Source organism: Gavia stellata, chromosome 2 (genome assembly GCF_030936135.1).
Source record: "Gavia stellata isolate bGavSte3 chromosome 2, bGavSte3.hap2, whole genome shotgun sequence".
Classification (NCBI taxonomy): domain Eukaryota; kingdom Metazoa; phylum Chordata; class Aves; order Gaviiformes; family Gaviidae; genus Gavia; species Gavia stellata.
This window is the reverse complement of record NC_082595.1, coordinates 62,234,537-62,257,021: the sequence shown is the minus strand read 5'-3', so window position 1 is coordinate 62,257,021 and position 22,485 is coordinate 62,234,537. Positions and strand designations below refer to the sequence as shown.

The following is a 22,485-nucleotide window of genomic DNA, read 5'->3' as shown; positions in this document are numbered from 1 at the left end:
ACCAGGTGATTGAATGTAGTACTACAAAAACCTTAAGAGTTTTGCTGCTTCTTGAATATTCACACAGATTGTAACTGAATTGCATCACTGGAATTTACTCAGGCTGTGTAGTACACAATTGCAGTTTTTCCTATCAAAATGAATATTAGAATTCCAAAATTTTAATGTTTTGAGTGGGTGTGTTGGTAATTCAATATTTTTTAATTTTGTGTGCAGTCACTTTCAGCTAATTCCCTGACATGCATTTAGGTCACCCTTATTTTTTTTATATTAATAGAAAAACCTTTTTCTTCCCTATTCTCCCTCAAAAATATTGCAGAAAACTTTCCGTTCAAAAACAAATCTGAAGTTTAAACTGGTACATAATTACTGTCTAAAATATTATGAATATCATGCACTTGAGATGATTGTTATATGACAAAAACAAATAGAACCCCAAAGTCTCTTTTTCTAGAAGAGCAAATACTTTATTTTGTTACATTCCAGTACTTCAAGGGAGGATAAGCTTCAAAAATGCCCCATGGGATGAGTGATGAATAATTTCTGTTGTTGTTGTTAATTTTGATGAAGTGGAGTGGAGACCTTTCAATTTTTGTTCCTTGATACTCCTGTTTCACTGCTTACTGGAGCAGAGGATTTAGAATCGTGCTAAATTTTGTTAAATTTTCTGTCATGATGGGAGTAGAAATGGAATAGTCATTGCTGTTCCTTGAGTGTGATGATCGCAAATTGAGAGCTTCCAGGCACTGCTCAGCATGAAAGATGGATCCTTGAATCTGCCTGCAGTTTTGGTGTCTTAGATATAATGTTTTTTGTCGTAATTTCCTGTCCATATATATTTCATCACAAGTGCTTTGCCTCGTTGAATATGACTCTATTTCAGCTGTGAAGTACATCCTGAGTAAATGCGGAGTTTATACAGGCAGTTTAAGTGGGTTTATACAGTGCTTTGTTAGTGTCACCTTATAGACCAAAGCAAATGTAAGAAAAGAAAAAAAACCACCTCACTCTCGAATTTTAAAAATAGGCAAGCCTTCTCCTTTTCCCTTTAAAGTAAACATGTACATGATTCCATTGTGTGGAGATGCAGATTTTGTAATAATTTACTGCAGGTTTTATTTTTGTATTTTTTAAATAGTGTCTGAGGGACTCGGGTTAGGAGGTAGATGACTTTTTTGTCAGTAGGCCAACAGTCACTCAAATATATCTTGCACCTCTACTACGCATTGGAGAGTTCTGACGAGTTTTTATGTTCACTTGTTCTTATTCCCAGCAAGGTTTCATATATTAGGTTATGTATATGGGCAGAAAAATATTCCTTAACTGTCTCTTTTTCACATGTAATGTTTGGTGGAGCTCTGTAAAAAATATGTTCAGATTCACAGTTTCCTCGTAGACATTTGGTCAATCTGTTTATTAAGCATTAAAGGTGAGTTTCATTTTAACTTCAGGTATTATTTTGGCTCTGTGATTTCTTGGCTTGAGTCTCTTCTTTTTGAAAGAGCAGAATAAATCTGTTTCTGAGGATTGTGTTATCATTTTAAGAGATTGATTGGGCATCTTATTTTTGTTGTTGTGCAACCCATTCTTTATTTTGTTCTCCAGTGTCTTTGTCTATTGAGATGCTCTGGAAAAGGTGGCACTGATAATTATTTTTTATTTTTCTCTCTCTTCCCACCCCCTTCAAGTAGAAGACAATATAGAAAATCTTTGTCTGGCTTGCACCAAGCTCTATCATGCCTTGAACGAAGGAAATATGCTTGGAAAAAGATTTAAAAGAAGAAGTGTGCTTCTGAAGACATTATATAAACTTGTAGACATTGATTCAGATCCACTTTGCCTGAAGCTGGCAAAGATTATTCTGGCTGTAAGTGTTTTAAAACGCTGTTTGGTAGAACGTGAAGCTCAAAATTGTGAATTACAACTTGCATTAAATTTTTCATTTAATAGTTTTAAACTATGTCTAAGCTAACCCTTTCCTAAGCACAATTTCTTGCTGTACCCATACTAGTTTTCCATTCACCCAGATCAGCACTTGTTGGAGCCTATTTTTTGCAGAGAAATTACATATGGGGGAGGAAGGAGGGACACAAAATAGGATAGCTTGGGTATGGTGGCAGGAATATTGCTTAGGCATGGAAAAGAGACAGTGTTCTAAGCTGAGATACACATGCAGGGATTTGAACAGAACAATATTTTTTTAAAATTACACATGGAAATTAAGCTTAGTTTTTTAATAGCATCTTGCCCTTATTAAACAACTTTATCTGAAAATAACAAAACAGTTTTTTTGAAATGTGAGTAAGTGTAATTATCTCTTTCTCTAGTATTCCCGGTTAAAACTCTCAAGTAAGCTGGTGCTGTTGAACCTATTGGTTCAGCTTCTGCTAAGTATGTATGGACAGTCACTGGTGAAACGATACCAGCTAGCATTGTGTTGTAGACATTTTAGTAATGTGTGTGTACATTTACTAATGTGTTGGGGGTGGTGGTGGTGGTATGTGTGTCCTTTAAGGTAGTGTGTGTTATTTTAATCAGAAGATATAATTATATATTCAGATACTACATAGATGTTAGGTGGTGCTTACTAAAAAAAAAAAAAGTTCTGTTACAGACATTTTTCTGTGGAATCTTTTAAAAATCATGAACAAGAGAAGAAATTGCCCTTGAAATGCAGAAGAAAGGAAGAGATTTGTTACTATATTTTTAACACTTTTACTTCCCTTCCATGATTTCTCAGTGACCATTAATACTTCGTAAGATCTTGTTTTCTGATATTTGAGAATAACTTTCATTATGACATGTACTGTTGTACTGGAGTTCTTTGTAGTATAGCCATAGATGCCAAACCAGTGAATCCTGTGCGGAATTTCTTTGTAAGAGTGAATTAGAGAAAAAAAAAAACCGTGCCAGTTACTGATATACTACCTGCAGAAAATACATAAAAAGTATATATATCATCTGTTATTTTAAAGTCAGTCAGCACAGTTTGCTAAATAGAGCTTAAACCAGCTAGGTTTCAGAGTCCCTTAATTCTGCAAACTCAGTGTACTGTCAGGGTTTCAGCTGGGATTTAATAGAATACAAGTTTGCCATGGTGTCTGAACTTGTAAAATGTTATGGTGCATTTTTGTATGTAGATTTCAGTTGTGGTTTTTATGTCTTTTACTTTCTTTGCAGATGAAAGTGGATGGAAAAAATCTTCTCAGTGTTTGCAAGCTTGCATTTAAAATTTGCAGAAATGAAAAAAATGATTACATCATTCAAAATGATAGATTATTGGGTATGTATTCTATTCTTGTATATAAGTTAGATGTTGAAATTCAATAGTTAGATTTATTATCTTTCAAGAAATATTCTCCGACTTAACTTAGTCACACACTAAAAATTGCCTACTAGGTCAAACTAATGGTCCATCTAGTCCAGTATTCTGTGTCTAACGATGGCGATAGGGGATGCTGTTTAGGGAGAGCATGGAAGCCCATGTGTTTTCTGTGAACCGTTTCCCCTGTACTGCCCCCGCATCCAGATTGTTACATTCTGTTAGGGACATTAGATGGTGCATCCCTGCCTAATCCTTTTTAGTCTCTGTTTATAGATCTTTTGTTCATTAATTTGCCTAATTCCTATTTGAACTTTCTGATTCTGTCTGCTTCTACAATCTCATAGAGCAACAAGTTCCAGAAGTTCTCTGTCTGCTGTTTTAAACCTATCTACTTTTCATCATGCCCTTGCTTGTAGTTTTGCAGGATTTGTAAGAATTTCTAGTCAGCTTACCCTCCACCTTCATGATTTTTCAAACTGCAGTCATATCACATCTCTGCCTTCTTCTCTTCAGACTAAGGCATATCAGCCTTTTAGTTCTCTCTTTGAAAGGATATTGTGTCATGCTCTCAGTTGTTTTAGTAGCCTTTCTCTATACCTTCTCGAAATCCAGTAGATCCTTCTTGACATGTACAGAACAAAACTGTCTATAGAAGTCAAGATGTGTCTGCACCAAATTTTACAGAAGGAAAATAATGCTGTGTTGTTGGCCATCATCAGGAAGGATACTGAGAACAATCATTGGCTTTTTTAACTGCTACACATTGAGCCAGTGGCTTTGGAGAATTGTCAGCAATGGCTGTAAGATCTCTTTTGTGATTGTAACTGTATTTGTGTCATCCACACACACCTTGCACATCTGAGAAATACGAAGAAAATGACAGTGTATGAATGATACTCAGTGTTGCTTAATGGTCATTCTTTTCATTAAAACTTCATTATGTTTTATTAATGTAGGCCTTGAACTTGCAAGTATTTATTGCACATGCATAAGTTAAAGCATATGTGTGTATATGCTTAAATAGATGACAGTATTCATGGTCTTAAAGTTTAGTATGTGAGTGTTGTCAGGACTAATGACCAGATAAGCCTTTCCAGTAGTAAGATCAACAGGAAATAACTCTGAGAAAAGAGAACAGCTCAGATTGCTCAGCTGAGTTTGGATACTGAAAGCTACAGTTTTGTAGAGATTAGCATCTTAGAAAAATCTGGACAAGTTGAGTGGCTATACCTGTGTAAGCATTGTTTTTTCTGCTCTCATTTCCATCTTCACTCACTTTTCTTTCACTTGCCCTTCTTTCCCTGTATTTTAAAAACTAGCGAAGGAAAGAATGTTTTCGGTAGGGGTTTGTTTGTTTGTTTGTTTGTTCACTCTTTATGTTTTGGACCCACCTTATCCAGGCCGAAGACATGAACCTGGGTTATCATCATAATCACTCAGATTCCTGTTGCAGTCACTGGATTATAGATTCAATTTCTCTTTCTTCCTCCGGCTCTGTGAACTATTTATGTACACTGGAGCAGCTCTAGTAGAAAAAATAAATCAACTGTTCATTACAAAATAGACGACGACTGTTCAAGACCCTGTTTGATACTGAGCAGAGCAGGGACCTGAAACTGATTTCTCACATTCCCACAACCCAAGTGATTTAGCTGACCTCTAGGCAGTTGGTGAGGGTGAGAATTTGGGCAAGAGCCTAGAGTGTATGTACTTCATCCATATACACCCGTATACTTGGAGAGAGTTTCAACTTGAGTGGAGACATAAAAAAATTTAGAAATGTCTTAAGTTTAATGAGATGGGAAAATGTTTTCCTTCAACTGGATGGAACACAGGAAGCAGAATCAGTTACTAGAAATTCAAAAGTATAAAATTGGTTAGGATTACTTATTTGTTTAAGATACACCCACCAAATTCAGAATGTCTCAATTTGACTGTGGAAGATACATTGGGCTTGTGCTAACAACTGTTAATTTTAACATTTCTGATATCTGACAGTGGTAGCATAAAGCAAAACTTTTACACTACCTTTACCTACATAAAAAGTAAATCTAAAAAGGCTACGAATGGACTTAAAATGTGACATTTGAATTAGGCACCTGTGCTTTTTAGTGCTCCTTTTGAGATGCTTTAAGACATTTGATTTTTAAGGAAGTAGTGGGAATAAACCTCTTTAGTATGTCTCAAGTTTAGTACACAAAATTCCAGGCATATACAATCACTTTTGCTAATCTAGACTGAGGATTTAAGTGATTACTACTGTGTGTTTACAACTGGTGCTGGTTCTTGAAGCCTGGGAGAACAAAAGTCAGGCCCATTCTCTTATTCATCAGTAATTGTTTCTTGGCTTCAATACAAATACCCAATTTTTCTAGCCCACTTATTAGAAATGTATTAAAAACTGTTCAATCTGTGTTTTTTCGTAATTGTTAAACTCTTCGATGACTGGACTATATCACATATAAATGTTACTATTAGGCTTTCTGAATATTGATTTTCCTTTTAGATTGTTTGTTGGAGATCCTGAGAACTGAAGATCTACAAAAAAACAGTGAAGCTCTCCTATATTGCATGGGAGCTATAAAATTCATGTCTGGAAATGCAGTACTCCTTAATGAAATGGTCAACAAAGGAGCTATTGAAATGTTGCTGCAGTTAATGAAGCAGATTAATAATATAAAAGAAAATGACATACATTTCTCCAACTTCGGCCACCTATTAGTCCAGGTTAGCATTTACTTTTATTTCTAAAGGTACACATTTCAAGGGCAAATTAAAAATTTAATTAGAGGAGATAAGCTAACCCCATGTGCCACTGACAGAATTGTACCTATATTTGAATAGACTTCTTTTTAAGAAGTTTACATGAATTTGTTTAGTCCCTAAATTTAATTATTGTAGATATTTTTGTGTAGTCAATTTTAAAGGCTTTAGAAATTCTGAATTTAACAGAAATATTTTTAGGTACCTAATAAAACAAGTTTCTTATTATTACTTTATGGGGCTGACAATGTTCTGGATATTGTAGTAAACAGATAAAAATGTGTTTCCTGTCTAAATTCTTTAAACTGAAATAATAAATACAAACCGGTTCTACAATACTCTAGGAGATTACAGAAAGGTTTTTATTACAAGAATAATGCATTTTTAAAAATGTGTAGGAAAATACAGCTATGTCTCTTTGACAAAGTGTTTTTGAAGAACTATAATTTAAGGAAAAGGTAGTTGTAAAAGCCAGCACTTTTTGAAGGCAGGAGGCTCAAAACTATATTTTCACATATGAGGTACCTTGATGAGTGATGGCTATGAAAACTAATCCTTTGCCCTAAAACCTTTTTTTTTTTTTTTTGAAAAAAAATAGTTATGTAGCTAAATCTTAAGTTACGCATAGGTTGTGGGGTTTTTGTATTTGTCAAGGTTTTGCCAGGTAAATTCCTGGCATTTGTCTTGGAAATTATTGATGTAAAGATGAATGGTGTAATTGTAAGCTTTTGGGGACTTCATAGGAAAATGAATTGGACAATTTTCTGAGGTAGTGTTTACATTAAATTTCTCTACTGATTATGCCAGATTTCTTTAATTCTCTACTAACTTACGAACAAGGGATTTTGTACTACTTGAAATTATATGAGAAAACAGATAGCTTACATCATCACATTGCTGTTACTGATTTTTGTCTGTTTATTTTAGTGGCACTACGAGGTATGGCTCTCCAGCATAGTGTATACAATCTTAATACAAATGTAAACAGATTGGGAGATGCTACAAAGCAGTGAATAAAATGATGTGGCTTAACACTTACATTTGGCTAAGGAAGTCCCAGAGTAACAAATTGCTAAAGACTGGGAGAATATGTGATAAAACTGGAAATTTTGTTCCTGTTGTGTTCCTATTTTCTTTCCTATCTGGTCCTGACATCATTAAGTTCCTATAAGAATCACAAAATTCTCTTTTATACACTTCTATCTTTAGAATTGGGAACGTTAACTTCCTTGTGGCGCTGTGAATTCTCCAAACAGTTCTAAAATCATCTGTACCATTTTGTTGATATCACATCTTATATTCTACACAATAATTGTATATGGGATTTTCAAGCGTTCTTTTTCAAGAGAAGGTGTACAAACCTCAGGTCTGCACATAATCAAGATTTTAATAACCGTATTTTTCTTGAATGCTGCTAGCTAGACTTTGTAAGTCCCGATACTACTGCAGTGCTGCCTTAGGCTATCAGTTTAGTTAGAAACGCGCTTTTGAAAAGTATTGAGGGGAGGGATTGTGTGTCCAGAATAGATTCTGTTCTTAGTGTAATTTGCAAGGTGTTAGACAGTGACTTAAAACATCTATACTATAAGAAAAATAAGCTTAGACGAAGAAGTAGAGAATGATGTCTCACATATGGAAGCTGTGCAGTTATTTCAGTGACTTGAAATTTAGGTTGTAGTTTTGTGTAGGTATTTTAAAACCTAAATTAGAGATATGTATCCTATATCTCTTTTCATGTCTGTACAGTTTAAAAATATTTATCTTTCTGGGAGCAGGAAGGGCATGGTTAAAAGCAAAACATGTTACTTACTGATGTTTGCTGGCTGCTGTTGGCATTAATCATATAATATATATAATGGGAATCCTGTTGAGTAGAAAGAGACGGAAATTTATGTTAAATAGATATAAAAAGAAGGTTTTGCCAGTTGGGGCATTTAAAAATAACAAGTGATGTCCAAGTAATAAAACTAATGAATCAGATTATTTTCAGCTGTTTGACTAGCTGTCTGAACTTCCCCACAACTTTGCAGAAATGTTTTTTCTTCCATTATTTGTATGTGGATAAATTTAGTTTTTTAAATCAAGGGTTTAATTTGCAAATGTGTGAAAAGATGTTTGAATAGACTGGCTGTTTCTAAGAAGGCCTTGAGTATTTTGTGGAAAAGTCAATACTGACAACTATCTCTTATTGAGTTTGCTGTTTCACTTGTTTGTATTCTCTTCTATAGTAGTACAGATACCTAATTTTTCTTCCTCTTGTGAGAAAAGTAGTGATTCCTGCTGCTATGGAATTCCCGTGCGACTTTCTCATATTAGTTTCTTCAACAAATCTACATTAATGTGCACCATTTATTCCATGTGAGTTAACTGTTCAGTCATCATAGGCAGATACAAGAATAGTTGTGTTTTCAGGGATACGGTATTGATGAAAGTTTCTTCGGTGATTCATGCCTTCAAAAAAAAGGAAGTTTTTGTGGCATACTTTAACTTGTAGCAAAAAATCAAATATCCAGTGACATACAGGAATAATGAATAAATACAAGTCTTCAGGAATAGAGAGCAAATTATGTTGGGGGAGAAAAAAAACCTTAAAGAGTCACAGTGGTCTCTGAGGGAGGCTCTGCCATCTCTTAATCCTGGTAACTGAAGTATCTCAGTTAACTGGGACCAACTCTTCGTTCTTTAAGCGTGTAATTGCACAATCACCAGATGGCAGTGTTACACATAATCTTGCCAGGTCCTTTTTGTGGGAATAAAGTCCCTCTCCGATTTCTTCTTTGTTACACAATGGATTTTATGCAGAAGTCCCACAGTACAATAATAAAATTTTTTGTAATAATAATTATTTTTCCTTAATAGAGGACATGAAACCAAGGTCATCTTTGACACATTTTATGGTGCTTCACCTAATAGTCTGATCATATTTATACGAAATATGGTAATGCTTATTCAAAAGCCAAGGCTTTTAAAGTGTCACTGACAAGACTTACATGTTCCTTAAGTGAAAAGCACTTAAAAGTCTTCTCCTTTAAAAATAGCATTTGTCTGCTGTTGAATTTTGGGTGAATTTGATCTTTCACATGGCAACATAAGGGTTAGGGCTGGTGGGGATTGCTAGAGCCAATTGTTATGCTTTTCTCCCTGAATCATGGTGTCTGCTTGAAGCAATCAGAATACCTCTTGAATTAATCTGCTGTCTGGCTAGATTCTATTATTTTTTAATTTGTACTCTTCAAATTTCACTTGTGTACTAACTGTTCTTTTGTGGATAGATACTTCTATGAACTTCCGAATTTCATTGTCTCGCACATTTAAGTATATACATTATTTTGCATTGCTTTTCCTTTCCAACTTGTCTTTGTGGATGCCTCTTGATAGAATTTACTGCTGGAGGATTTTGAACTGTCTGTCTCGGGCAGTGAAAAAAATTTACTCTCTTTTTTGGAGACCTCTGCACCATTATCTATTGATAAAGATTTTATTTTTTTCATCATCTAATATGTAAGTCTCTTTGCTGCAGTGAAATCCCTGGTGTAGGTTTGAACAACACTTTTAATATGTGGTTTATCCTTCATTTTCTTTATTGTGAAGTTCAGCTAGAGCTCAACAAATATCATCCTAGGCTGACTGTGAACATCTTGTATGTGAGCGCTGAATGGAGTCTTCTGTGTCTATTCCATTTGGCAGGAATTTTTCCACCAAAACTTTGAATAGCAAAGTATTTGATCAGAATATTTTTATTTAAAAATATTTCTCCAATATTGTCTTGATTATTGAGGCATCGTGACTTGTGAAAGAATGCATATTTAGAAATGTATTTTTTGCAGTAGTTTAGTTAAAATAACAAAAAACTGAAGTTGTCCTCTTAAAATATGAGCAATATGAAGCAAGTGGCTTCCATGGGTTCAGTTTCTTTTTATTCTAAATATAGTATACATTTCATATTTAGTGCTGAAATTAAATCCATTCACATATCACATTCACATGATCACATAATTTTTTTCCCTCTGTACCTTGCTTCTCCATTTTGACACATTGTTCCAGAACATTGTGTGGTAACTGAAGACATATACACTTTTGTCAAATTTGTTGAAATAGGACAGCAAATTTGAAAGCTGCTGGAGAATGGACAGAGTAGTGCATAGAATCCTATGAGCAAAAGCTCATCAAACACAGCAACTTAACCTGTTCTTTGTCAGATTTTTCCTTTAAAATTAGCAGTTATATATCACTGGACAAGCAGTTCAATTCAGTGATAAAGTACTTAATTTCTGGAGGTTTTTGCAATTACAAACTATTTGAACAGATAGTCTTTGTGCTTTATCAACCTACATTTAAAATGACATTGAAGTTAAATACCTATTGTGGTTTAACCCCAGCAGGCAACTAAGCACCACACAGCCACTTGCTCCCTCTTCCCCACCCCCCCCACCTCCCCCTGCAGTGGGATGAGGGAAAGAATTGGAAGAGTAAAAATGAGAAAACTCATGGGTTGAGATAAAGACAGTTTAATAGGTAAAGCAAAAGCTGTGCACGCAAGCAAAGCAAAGCAAGGAATTCATTCACTACTTCCCATGGGCAGGCAGGTGTTCAGCCATCTCCAGGAAAGCAGGGCTCCATCATGCATAAGAGCTACTTGGGAAGACCAACGCCGTCACTCCGAAAGTCCCCCACTTCCTCCTTCTTCCCCCGGCTTTATATACTGAGCATGATGTCATATGGTATGGAATATCCCTTTGGTCAGTTGGGGTCAGCTGTCCTGGCTGCGTCCCCTCCCAACTTCTTGTGCACCCCCAGTCTATTTGCTGGTGGGGCGGTGTGAGAAGCAGAAAAGGCCTTGACTCTGTGTAAGAACTGCTCAGCAGTAATGAAAACATCCCTGTATTGTCAACACTTTCCAGCACAAATCCAAAACACAGCCTCATACTAGCTACTATGAAGAAAATTAACTCTATCCCAGCCAAAACCAGCACAATACCTTACTCTTGGAATAAGGAAAATTTGAAGAATTCCCATATTCACATTAGATTAAATTACTTCACATTAATATTATAGTAAGTTCTGGTTTAGATCAACAGTTAACTTAAGTGTCATTGCCTGTCTGACCTTGGCATTTGAATACCCTTACCTTGGAAGAGAACCAGAATATTTCAAAATATGCAATAGCTGATTCATTTTGCATATCTACAAGTTATAGACTTTTTATGCTTAAAACTCCTTGAAATAGGACAGTATCTTCTGAAAATATTTTGATTTCTCCAAAATAAACTTGAGGACTTAAGCTTCTCATTTTTATACTGTTCAAATAGTGGATTTCTCTTGATGTTGATTAACTTCTAAATTTTTTAATCAAAATAAATTTTATTGTCTTTTAAAATCAGGTCATCTTAGTTTGCAACTTACTGTTATTATCAAAATACATATTATATATCAGTATTAATTTGCAAGACTTAAATGTAAATTTGCAAAATCAGACATTATGCAAAAAATCACTTTAACTGTCCACAGCATTTCACCTAGTTTCCAATTGGTATATGGTTGTATACATGTATGCAAGATTTTAAAACATATGAAAGATCATGTTTCTCTCAGAGAAAGAGGTTATATGCAGGCAAAGCCCGGTATCAATCTTTCATTTTCAAACAATTTTGTTACTTACACATTTCCTGTAATAATTTATTGGTAGATACATACCTGCAGCATGTTAACAGGGCAGTCAGACTGCCTTAGATGTTATAAATGAGATCTGAGCTTTATTAAATTTTCAAAACAGTGTAGATTCAGTTGTAAACGGCTGTGATTAATAAATCTTTAAATATTCTATATGCAGCTGACAGCTACTTTGCGAAACTTGACTGACTTACCTCCGGCAAGATGCCAACTCATTTGCAGTGGTGCAGTCTCTGAGCTCTCTGTGGCGCTAGAGCAGCGTATGAATGATAAGGATGTATGCATGTACATTGTCAGGATATTCAGGTATGTATAGAACACAGTGCTATTTCTGCATGCAGTCAGGGCAGTGTTACTGCTTCAAGTGACCTCAAAGAGGGCAGGATCAAACACTAAAATTGGAAGATTTACATTGAATTGTTTTTTTAAAAGCTCTGTGTAGATTTTAATGATTTTGTATGATAATTGTGTCTTTATTAATACTGATAGAATTGTTTGATTGTAGCCGTACAAACTTGGATTCATTGTCCCTGTGAAAAATGTTTTGTTATATTGTGTCATTCTTTGATCCCACAGATTCTGATTGAGATTTTTAAGTACTGTTTCTTGTATTTTAAAGCTGCATAAATTATTAAGTATTTATTAATCCTATTTTAGGCCATGTTTTAAAAAAAAACGGATGCAAGAAATTACACAAGCTTAAGTTATATCAGGGACTGTGTATTGTGAAATAAAATACAAAAGAGAGAAAATGTGATTAGTATTCATTGTTTTGAGCTGTCACAGAGTGTTTGAGGAGATTAATCTGTGGGATCAGGGCTTGAGTGTGCAGATGGAAGCGCTGAAAGAATCTTAGCTTTATGAGCAGCTCAGTGGCTGCTTCCCAAGATGTGCTTTTTAGAGGGAGATCAGTATGAGTGAATCATTCAAAAAGATCCTTTTGTAGTCTGAATATTTTCTCAGTCAAAAATCTTCCAGTTACCAAGCACCAGCTTGCAATATCCAATGCTAAATGGACTTGCAAACAATTTAAGGATTTTGAAAAAGTTGTGAAATTAACTGTTGGTAATTTCAGGAGAAGTTGGGTTATAAGCACAATTTATGAATGCTGTTCTGGATGAAGTATTTGCCATTGCTGCTTTGTTATTGTATTGAGTCACGCTGCCTGTGGCTCCATGTTCATTGAGATTCTGCTATGGACTTCTCTTTCTGTTCAGCCCTTCCAAATTATCCATCATATTCTCCTTGCTAGATGAGATCGGGTTGTGCTTTGAAGAGCAGCTACATAAGGGACTGTCATTCCTTCCTCTTCACAGCTAAAAACAAGCAAATCTGGTCCTTTGCTGTTTGTGCTACCTGTAAAACATGTGAATTGCTTCACCAATTCCATGCCACCTTGTCCTCATCTGTCTCTCTGATTTTGTTCCTAAAATGAGTTGAGTTCTAGCAATGATTACAGCACTTTGAGCATATTTACTTCTTCTAAGGAGAGAGCATTTCTTTTACTTGGAAAATGCCATGAAAAGTGGGGTAATGGGTTTTGTAATTAAATGTAATCGATACTTACACTGTAATTCTGACAAGGACATTTACTTGATCTAGAATTCAATATGGAGCAAAAGTAATTTGTCTTATTTAAAGTTTCTGACTGCTTCAATTTTTTTTCTTAAGTTTAGTGAACTGCATGCTCCAAGGATACAAATTAGCTATAAAATCAATTTAATTAGCTTCCTGGAAATTGCAGTCATGGAAAAAAAAAAAATTATACTAGGCAGTACAGATTTGAATTTTGTTTTGTCTTCTAGTAATACAGAATGATTATTCTTTTCTCTCAGAGAGTAACTTTAGGCAGCTTCTTTATAGAGAATACATTCAAACTGTTCAGATTACTAATTTCTCTAAGTCTGTAAGTCATGCTGTAATTGAACATCAACACAGATATTTGCTGGTTTTGATTACATGGGAAGTAAGAGGTTATCCTAGTTTGTTCTGTTATTGCAGTATTTTTGGTATGACCAAAGCATGTCCAATACTCTCTTTTTGTAATGGTCAAGGTGAGCAGTGTGGGACTGAAGCAGCTGTTAGGGAATACACAGAGATAAAATTGTGACTGCAAGAAGGCACATTCTCCATATTTGCTGGTGAGAGATGTCTTCTGTTAGTGCTGACACTGGACTCTACTAGACATGCAATAGGAAGGGACCCTTTATTTCCTCTCCTGTCTGACTGCCCATGTCGTCTTGAAATTACAGTTCTCCCATTTAATGCTAAGAAGTGCTAGTGTTAGCATACGGTGCCCATATGGCAGGCAGGTTGTGAAGCTCCTTATGTTCACTTCTTCCCGTAATTCACTGTGGCAAGGATAGCGAGACTTCTGTTGTGCTCTTATGTAACTGTGTATGCCTCTACTAGAAGTCAGAGAGTATTGGCATTCATTTCATTTGTTGGAAAATACAGCTCTGAGAGTCAAAAGCAGAGTCATCTTTTTAAAACAATCTTTTGTGGGAAAAAAGTGCTTTCATTAATTTATTATTTTATTTTTATACCTTTGTAGCAAACTTTCTTCCTACAATGACTTCTGTGCTGCTTTAGCAGACTGCTCCAGATGTTACATCTTATTTTTAGTCCTACTAAACAAACACCAGAAGCAGCAGGTCAGTTTTTTCATCTCTTGATTTTTATATATTAATCCTCGGATGTGTCTGTGTATTATTGTGTATAAGCTTGTTTTCAGTGACCTACTTTTATGCATTTACCAAATAATTTTAAATGGTTGACAGCATTTCTAAGTAGTAAATAACTGAAATGAAATAATCTAGATTAAAAATTCAAAGCAATACAGAGGGCAGATAGTTGATTAACTTGTCTGTCCTTTGCATGTGTAGAAATAGTCCTTTGAGTACCTAATTATTTTTCTTAGTTTTAAAAAATACTTTTTAAAGCAGATAGTTTATTTGAATATTTAATAGCAGGAAATTGTTGGGATTTCTCCTGCCCTCCTCCCCTGCAAAAGATGCGTGAATTTTCCAGAGTTAAGCAATTTAAAAGCAGAGGAAAACTTGTTCCTTGATAACTGCATAAGGTATCAGAATGTATCTCCTTCTACCAGAGAAAACCATATGCCTAGAATACCTTATTTGGAACATTCACCTAGAAATAAATGTTTAGAGTTTGTCAAAATGCCTTGTATTACAAAGTAAAATTATAAGAATATAGTGGCTACCAACTTCATTAGAACTTCATGGGTCAGGTGTTGCTATTGTCCTGCTATATCATAGTGATCTTTTCTATGTTTATTGGAGCACGAGGCTCTGGGAGTTTGGTGCAGGATCACAGTTTTAAAGATTGTCATGTTGGTAAGTGTAGAGTGCCCTATGTATGGCAATTACTCCGCTCTATTGCCAGGTAAGATTTAAAAAGAAAATAATTTTTATATAAAGCATAGATATTCAAGGGTGGAACAAGGTTTCAAAACATAGAACATTAAATCACATTAAGGTTATTCTTGAAATAAGGAGCTTGGCTGCTCCAGCATCTAAAATAGTTTAAGGACATTTAGTTATCCTATACAGTTTGTCCCTGGGTTAGTAATTCCTGGAGAATTGTTGGAAAGAGGTCTTTTGTGCTGCTAATGTTAAAGGCAGTTAATGAAGGTAACCAGATCAACTATGCTGAACAATCTAGTCTTTCTCTTGCCCAATACAAAAATAATTTATCCCTTTCCTGTTTACCTGGATCCCTGTTTTCTGCAATAATACACATGGAAGAGGAACAAAGATTAAGTTGTTTCTATTCTTCTAAATGTCTGTTCATTAACATTTCTGCAGCATATCTGAGTATTTCTAGTTTCAGGCTGCTCTTGCATTGTGCGGTCTTCAAAGACATTTTAGTAAAACGCTATGTAAACACTACGTAAATAATATGAGAAATATCAAAGGCATGATATTCTACTACATTTATAGTTATTTTTCCTTGGGAGCACTTTATTAAAAACTCAACAGATGATGGGACTGGGAATAAGGAGCTTAAATTGAGTAACATCTTCCTCTCAATCTTCATCTGTAATTTTAAGGGGAACTTTTCTAGGCTCCTGAGATAATAGTTTTGTGTCATAATGAATTGTAGGCTCATATATAAATTCAAATTGTTTGTTGTCAGGTAGTGTTCAGAATTTAGCTTCTCATTTGTCTACTTTATTAAGTGGTCCTAAAATACATCTTTCTTCACTAGATTAGCATTGCTTTTTGTGTTAAACTGTCAGTTGTTTTATCAAAATACAAATTAGTGAAGAAATAGCTTGTGTATTAAAGAAAGTTAGTTACTATGTTGTGATGATTATATAGGCAGTGTCTTCAGAATAATTATTTCTTACTGCATTTTTTAAACAAGCATGCAACTGTCAGTCGTCAGCTTAGTGAAGCCCTGCAGAAACAAGAAGAGGGACATAGCACCACGTTTTCTGTAGTATGTAATAAATACTTGAGCTGTGAGGAGTGCAAATGTTTTTCCTGAGGTGTAGTTGGCACTGCTAATCTTTCTTTTAAAATGCTGACAGCTAGTGAGTTATAGTGTGAGTTGGTATGTGTTTAAAAGAAAACAAGTAACAGCAGTGTGAGTAAAATTGTCTGCTGTGGGAAGAAGCAAAGAGGAGGATAAATCAGTATTATTAACTCAAAGCATTAAAAATCCTCAGGACTAAGAACTGATACATTAAGAAAGGAAGTGTGTATGTGTTCTGAATTTTCAGGTTGCGGAGTTCATGAGATCAGGTTTTTTTTCTGGCAATCATGGCAGCTAGAAACATACTGGGGAAAAAAATAAAAGGAAAAACAGCATTCAGACTTTCTCAAGTGCTTTCATAACTGTGACTTTAAAAATAAGCATTAAATTTTGTGAAAATAAAATTGTGAGCACTGGAAATAAGATTAATAACTTGCTCCCACACCACACACTGAATTCCACAGCTGCCACCCAAATAGTCTCTGTTCTTCTCACCACGCTGCAGTTTCAGCTCTTTTCTTTTTTTTCTCAACTTGTTTTCTGTCTTGGGTAAAAGGGTCAGAAGGAATGGGAGAGTAGTAATTTAACTCTGTGAGAAAGAACTCTGGGGAAATTGAGTTGGCAAGACTTGCTAAATTCCATGTGTCATAGTTGTAGGTAAGGACAGGAGTACGGAAGATTGGAAAAGCTGGATCTGCAAGGTAGGACTGGGGAATTCAGCAGTGCTTTTCTACGCATCTGAAGTACATGTTCTGTTGGACTTCACTCATGGTTGATTTTGGAGTTTACTTGTGTGGAGTAACAAAAAAATCCTTGGTGGTTGCCACATGCCATGAAAGCTGTCATAAGTGTTCTTGTAGAGCCTCTATCTTGCAAGATGAGCTTTGCATGCTTCTGTTTCTGGTCAGCATTGTAGACTTTTGCCCATTTCCAGAAATCTTTTAACAAGATGCTGTTCCCCTTTCCCAGATAGTTATGATCTCTAAGCTTTTCAGGTAAGCGATATAAAGGATGACTTTCTCGGGCTGTGGTTAATGACATAAGTCACGAGGAGGCCATGCTGTTGGAACGGAGAGATTGCCTAAATAGGGCAGTAGCTTCTGTCACTACGTCAGACACTACCTGAGTTCAGGTGGCCTTTTGGGGCCCTGTAAGCTTCCATGTAATCTTTTATCAGTGTACAGTTAGGAGTCTATTTCCAATCCTAAGTGCACCAACACAGGGTGTGATACTAAAATTTGCATAGAAGAAATCTTGTGCCGGTTGTATAGAAAAGTCCCTTTATACTTTAGCGTAGCCAACTTTTTTAATTAGGAAATATCTGTTAAGTGTCTGACATCACTGAATGCAGCAATTGCCTATTCAGCAAAAGAATAATCACACTGGGTCACGTGAAAGGTTCATCCAGCCTACTATCCATACTCGTCAGTGGTGAGAATCCAGATGGCTAGAGAACAGTAAAAAACAGAGCAAGCATATACGACACTTTCTGTGTATACTTACCAAACCTCCATCTCGCTCCAATTTGGAAACTTCCTCAGCCAGCTGTGGTTCTCTGTGTATGAAACAAACCTCAGTTGACTTCTTTTCCATTAAATTCTACAATTTCACCTCTACCCCATACAAACGTCTAACATGTTAAACATCCATTGGCAAGGAGTTGCCATAGCAACTACCCATTGCACAAGTAACTCCTTGTGCTAGTTTTGCCTTTACTATCTTTATTTGATACCCTCTGGTTCTTGTATTGAAAAGTCAGTGAATATTTAATCCCATCATTCATTTCACACTACCCTTGACTTTCTAGACCTTTATCATATCCTGTTTGAGTTACCTCTTTTCCAGGACGAAGAGTCCTTGCTTACTTGGTCCTTTCTGATATAGAGGCTATTCCATACCATTGCGCGTCTGTGTTGCTTTTCTCAGAACTTTTTACAATCCTGATTCCTGTATCTTTTTTTTGAGATGAGGAAACCAGAACATGGCACTTAAGATGTAGCCATATCATAGATTTGCATGCCTGTATAAGTTTATTTCCCAGTAATTCCCAATATTTTATTTGCTTTCTTGACCTCCTGTGAGCGTTAAACCCCCATGAGGAATCTGTCATTAACCCCAAGGTTGCCTTCCATGTTATGGTTGGTGTTCAAAGGCTGTAATTTTATACATGAAGGTATGTCTGCTGTGTGTTTTTCCACACGCATCATTTCATGTTTATCTGCATTTAAATGTCATCTGCTATTTTATTACCAGTTGACTACAAATCCTTTTTCTGTTCTTCAGCCAGCCTTCATCTTTGCTACTTTGCTACTTTGAATATCTCAGTGTCATCTGCTGTCACTCACTTTTCCATGTTGTTCATGGACAACTTGAACACAACAGATCCCAGCACAGAACCTTGTGGAATTCTACTGGTCATCTTCCACCATTGCAGGAACTGCTAATTTACTCTGTTTGGGTGTAGAAATTATTGGGTAGGGTCCTGTGGCATGTGATACATAGAAATATAACTACATTCTTCTAATGGCCTCTCCTTCTCCTCAAATGCAGGCATATTTGTGGGGGAAAGAGGTTCCCTCTTTACTGACAAAGTAGTCCCTGCTATCACTGTGGCAAAGCTTCTCCTCTGCTCCTTATTTCAGGTCCCTCAGTCAAGAACTTAATCATTTGCTTTTGATACTTCCAGGGTATTCTACCCTCCCGCCCCTTTTTCTTCTTTACATCAAGTTTCATTTTGGGTCAGTTGTTATTTCTGGGTTTGACCAGGAATTTTCACAGCCAGAATGTCACTTCAAGATGAATCCTTACTGTGTTTGGAAGATATTAGCTCCAGTATGGCATAACTACTGTTATTTTGTCTATAAGTAGACTATCAGACTGTGCAAAGAAAACTCTCAAATTTTCTTTCTACGGTACATAATAAAGCAGAAATACAAATTTGGAAATTAAGAGTAAATTAGATTTGAATGAGAAACAGTTCATAATGCTGGGCAGGTGGTAGAATTTCGACTACCTCCACTGAAGTTTGTGTAACATGGAAAGCACGTTTCATTTACAGCTGGAGATTCAATAGGAACTCAGCTGCTGGCATCTGAATTTTTGTTTCATAGTACCCCTCCCCTTCTGAGGGTCCAGACACCAAATAGACTAACAACAGGTACTTAGCCAATGTGTACAGACCCTAGAATGGACTCCCCTCCCTTATTTATCTTGTTTTAGTTAGAAATTACTGACCTAATTGGCTTTCCTTTCCTACTGATAAGTAAACCTGTATTATTTGTACCTCTGCTCATCGTGCTTTACACTGAAAGGCAGGTACACTTTAATTGCCAAGATAAACTGCTGTCAAATTCTGTGACTCAGCAAGTACATTGGGTATCTTTGCTACTAGGGCGGTGCAAGGAATAGATTTTTAGAAGTAGATAAGCAAAGAAATCTTTCATATCAATGATCAAATGTATATGTTCCAGTTGTCAGGAAAGTAAGAGTTAAATGCTGATGGAGTACGTGGTACAATTACCACTTTAAAAAAAAAATAAATCACAGTTTCTTCACAGATTGGAAGCAAAGAAAAAAAATCACTTCTCCTTCTCAAGCTTTTCTTGAGATGTTTCTTCAAATTTGTTCGTGTAAGTGAAGCTGTGTGGTCTCATATATAACCTTCCAATCAGGTTTGGGTATACTCTCTGGACAGCATGTCTCACATGAATGCCTCATTATAAAAAGATGAAATAACTGAGTGTAATTCCTGTCTTTTATCTAATTTGTCTTTAGTGTTATACATGTTAAAACCTCCATATTGTATAAATTAAGCTGATAAATGTAATTTTTCTGTAAGTGTGCAAGAATGTCTGAAATTCCATATGCAGTTAATACTCCAAACATTTGTAGATGCATAATAATATCATTATTATACTGATTTTTTTTTTTTTGTTATGTACAGAAAGGCCCATGGGACTTGTACAGGTTTAGTCTTGCAAGCAGTTTCAAAATGCCATTCATCTTTACATGTATTTCTTTACACAGCAGTTCTAAGCTGGTGTTTCTTACCCTTGCAGCGCGTACCCCATAAGCAGTTAAAAAAATATAGCCAAAAATAATACAAACCCTTGAATATTATACGACTCAGGAGAAGTTGTACCAGCTTTCCTCTTTGACTCTGCTAGTTAAATTTTCACTGGAAGATAATGAAATTTCAGTAATGTGCTATTAAAATCAGATATGCTTAGCTAAAAAGAAGTATTTTATAAGTTTGTTTTGCTAGCCTGTAGGTGGAAAGCACAGTTGAGATCACACTTCTCAAAATATCAGTTGATTGCTGCACGGTACCTGTTTTTCTGTTTCCTGATTGGGCAGAGCTGTTGCTGGGCTGATATTGTTTTGACCAAAATTAGAAAGTCAATATAAACGAGTCAAACTAGACTGCCTGCTTTTTTCAGTTCTCTCTTCTGATTCATCAGTTGTTTGTTTCAAATTCTTAGAACCTTTGTGAATTGGGGGTTGTGCCAGCAAAGGTGAAAGCTGTTAGTGGTTAGCCAGTAAGAATGCTCATCAAAATTTGCCTTGATGACATTTAGATGCTAGCAAAAATATGATGCCTAGTTAAAAAAAAATTGGAAGTGGGTCCTACACAGTGATCGTATGAAATACATGGATGTGAGAACCTATTCCTCGCTTAGGAGACTGCCTGCTTCTCATATTCAGGGATAGCGTTCCTCTTCTTGACCCTAAGAGGACGTTATTGCCAATGTCTTGTGGCAGAGGCTTAAGACTTGAAATTTATTGATGAAGGCGTGTATGAAAGAAGGATTCACTGCTTACACATCTTTTTTCCTTCAGTGTTAGTATGTATACTTTAACAAGTTGGACTGTGCCTGGTTAACTTACATTATTAATACCAGGGAGGATTAGGATATCTGTGAATATAACTGTTATATTTGAAGAAAAACAGCATGTAAATTGTTTAGCAAAATTCTAGGTTAATGCAAGTACAGCAGTTTAGCAGCTAAGGGTAGCTGGCTGTGCTGTACTTGAAGAAATGCTGTTACTTTATCTGTACTTTTAAGATAAAGCTATGGATTTTTCTTTTTAGAAATGAGTAGGCTTTGATGCATGTAACAGAGGCAAATCTTTTAATTAGTTTATACTTGAGTTAGTTCAGACTTTCAGAATTTATTTTTTCTTCTTCCATACAGGTGGGTAAGAAAAAGATGGGGATGTTGTTGAATGCCATTCAGTTAGGATCCACTAGTCTTGGCAAAAAAAAGTCTGTTTCTCAGTATGTCCAAAATGAAGCAACAAGAAATGTAATTCTGTATCCCACTGAAGGGCAGGGATAGAAAGTGCTTTAAGAGAGCAGCTTGGTTAAATCATAAGATCTCAAGATACCGTATAAAGATAGAAAGTAGGTCTCATTGAGCAATGATAAGAATAAAAGGGTAGCAAGAACACATAAAATCAAAATCAGAAAAAAACAAAGCACAAAATGAGGTGTGACTAGGAAGGGACATAAAAAGAAACAAGAAAACTTTCTATAGTACATTAATAGTGAGCAGACAATAAGGAAATAATTGCTGCAGTGTTCAGAAGATGATGAGAATTATTGACAGATGCCACTGTCAGTAGTGAATGCCTTTTTTTGCCTCTTTTTCTGAAAGGGTTAAGAACGATCAAATGATTAATCTCGACTTCAGGCTGAGTTGTTTTATCACTAAAAAATGAGCTGGAGCATATTTAAGTGTCTTCAAACCAGCTAGGCCTGATGAAATTTACCCTTTGGTGCTTACAAAAGGACAGAAAGGGTAATGTCTCTGGGATTCTTGAAAAGTTATGTAGGATTGCAAGGTTGTAGGGCACCTGTCTTTAAAAGGAGAAAGAGGAGGAATTGGGGAATAACAGACGGGTCAATTTAGATTACATTTCTGGTAAAAATTTGGAACAAATAATTCAGCTATCTGTAAGCAATTGGACTTAACAAGGAAATGAGTAAGAACTAACATGGATTTAACAGTAACAAATCAAGGGGAAGTAGTTTAACCTCTACAATGGGTAACAGGCCTAGGGAAGAAGAGAAGGTGGTGGTCTTTGGCCATCACAGCTGATACTTGCTTACTTGAAAGATTAGTAAGTAAGTTCTGGCACATATGATTATTCTAGTTATATAAAGTGCTGTTTTAAGATGTTTTAAGATTACTGTGGGCTTGGTAAAAATAGATGACCAGTACTAA

At 35.7% G+C, this 22,485-nt stretch overlaps 1 protein-coding gene across 1 annotated transcript in view; it reads left to right on the top strand.

The window, feature by feature from the left end:
* ARMC2 (armadillo repeat containing 2) overlaps nucleotides 1-22,485 on the top strand; it is a 58,977-nt gene that overhangs the window by 23,589 nt on the left and 12,903 nt on the right. The window contains exons 8-12 of the mRNA XM_059831632.1: nucleotides 1,692-1,867; nucleotides 3,181-3,283; nucleotides 5,832-6,052; nucleotides 11,919-12,064; nucleotides 14,313-14,412. Of these exons, the coding sequence (XP_059687615.1) occupies nucleotides 1,692-1,867; nucleotides 3,181-3,283; nucleotides 5,832-6,052; nucleotides 11,919-12,064; nucleotides 14,313-14,412 (746 nt within the window). The remainder of the gene's footprint in view (nucleotides 1-1,691; nucleotides 1,868-3,180; nucleotides 3,284-5,831; nucleotides 6,053-11,918; nucleotides 12,065-14,312; nucleotides 14,413-22,485) is intronic.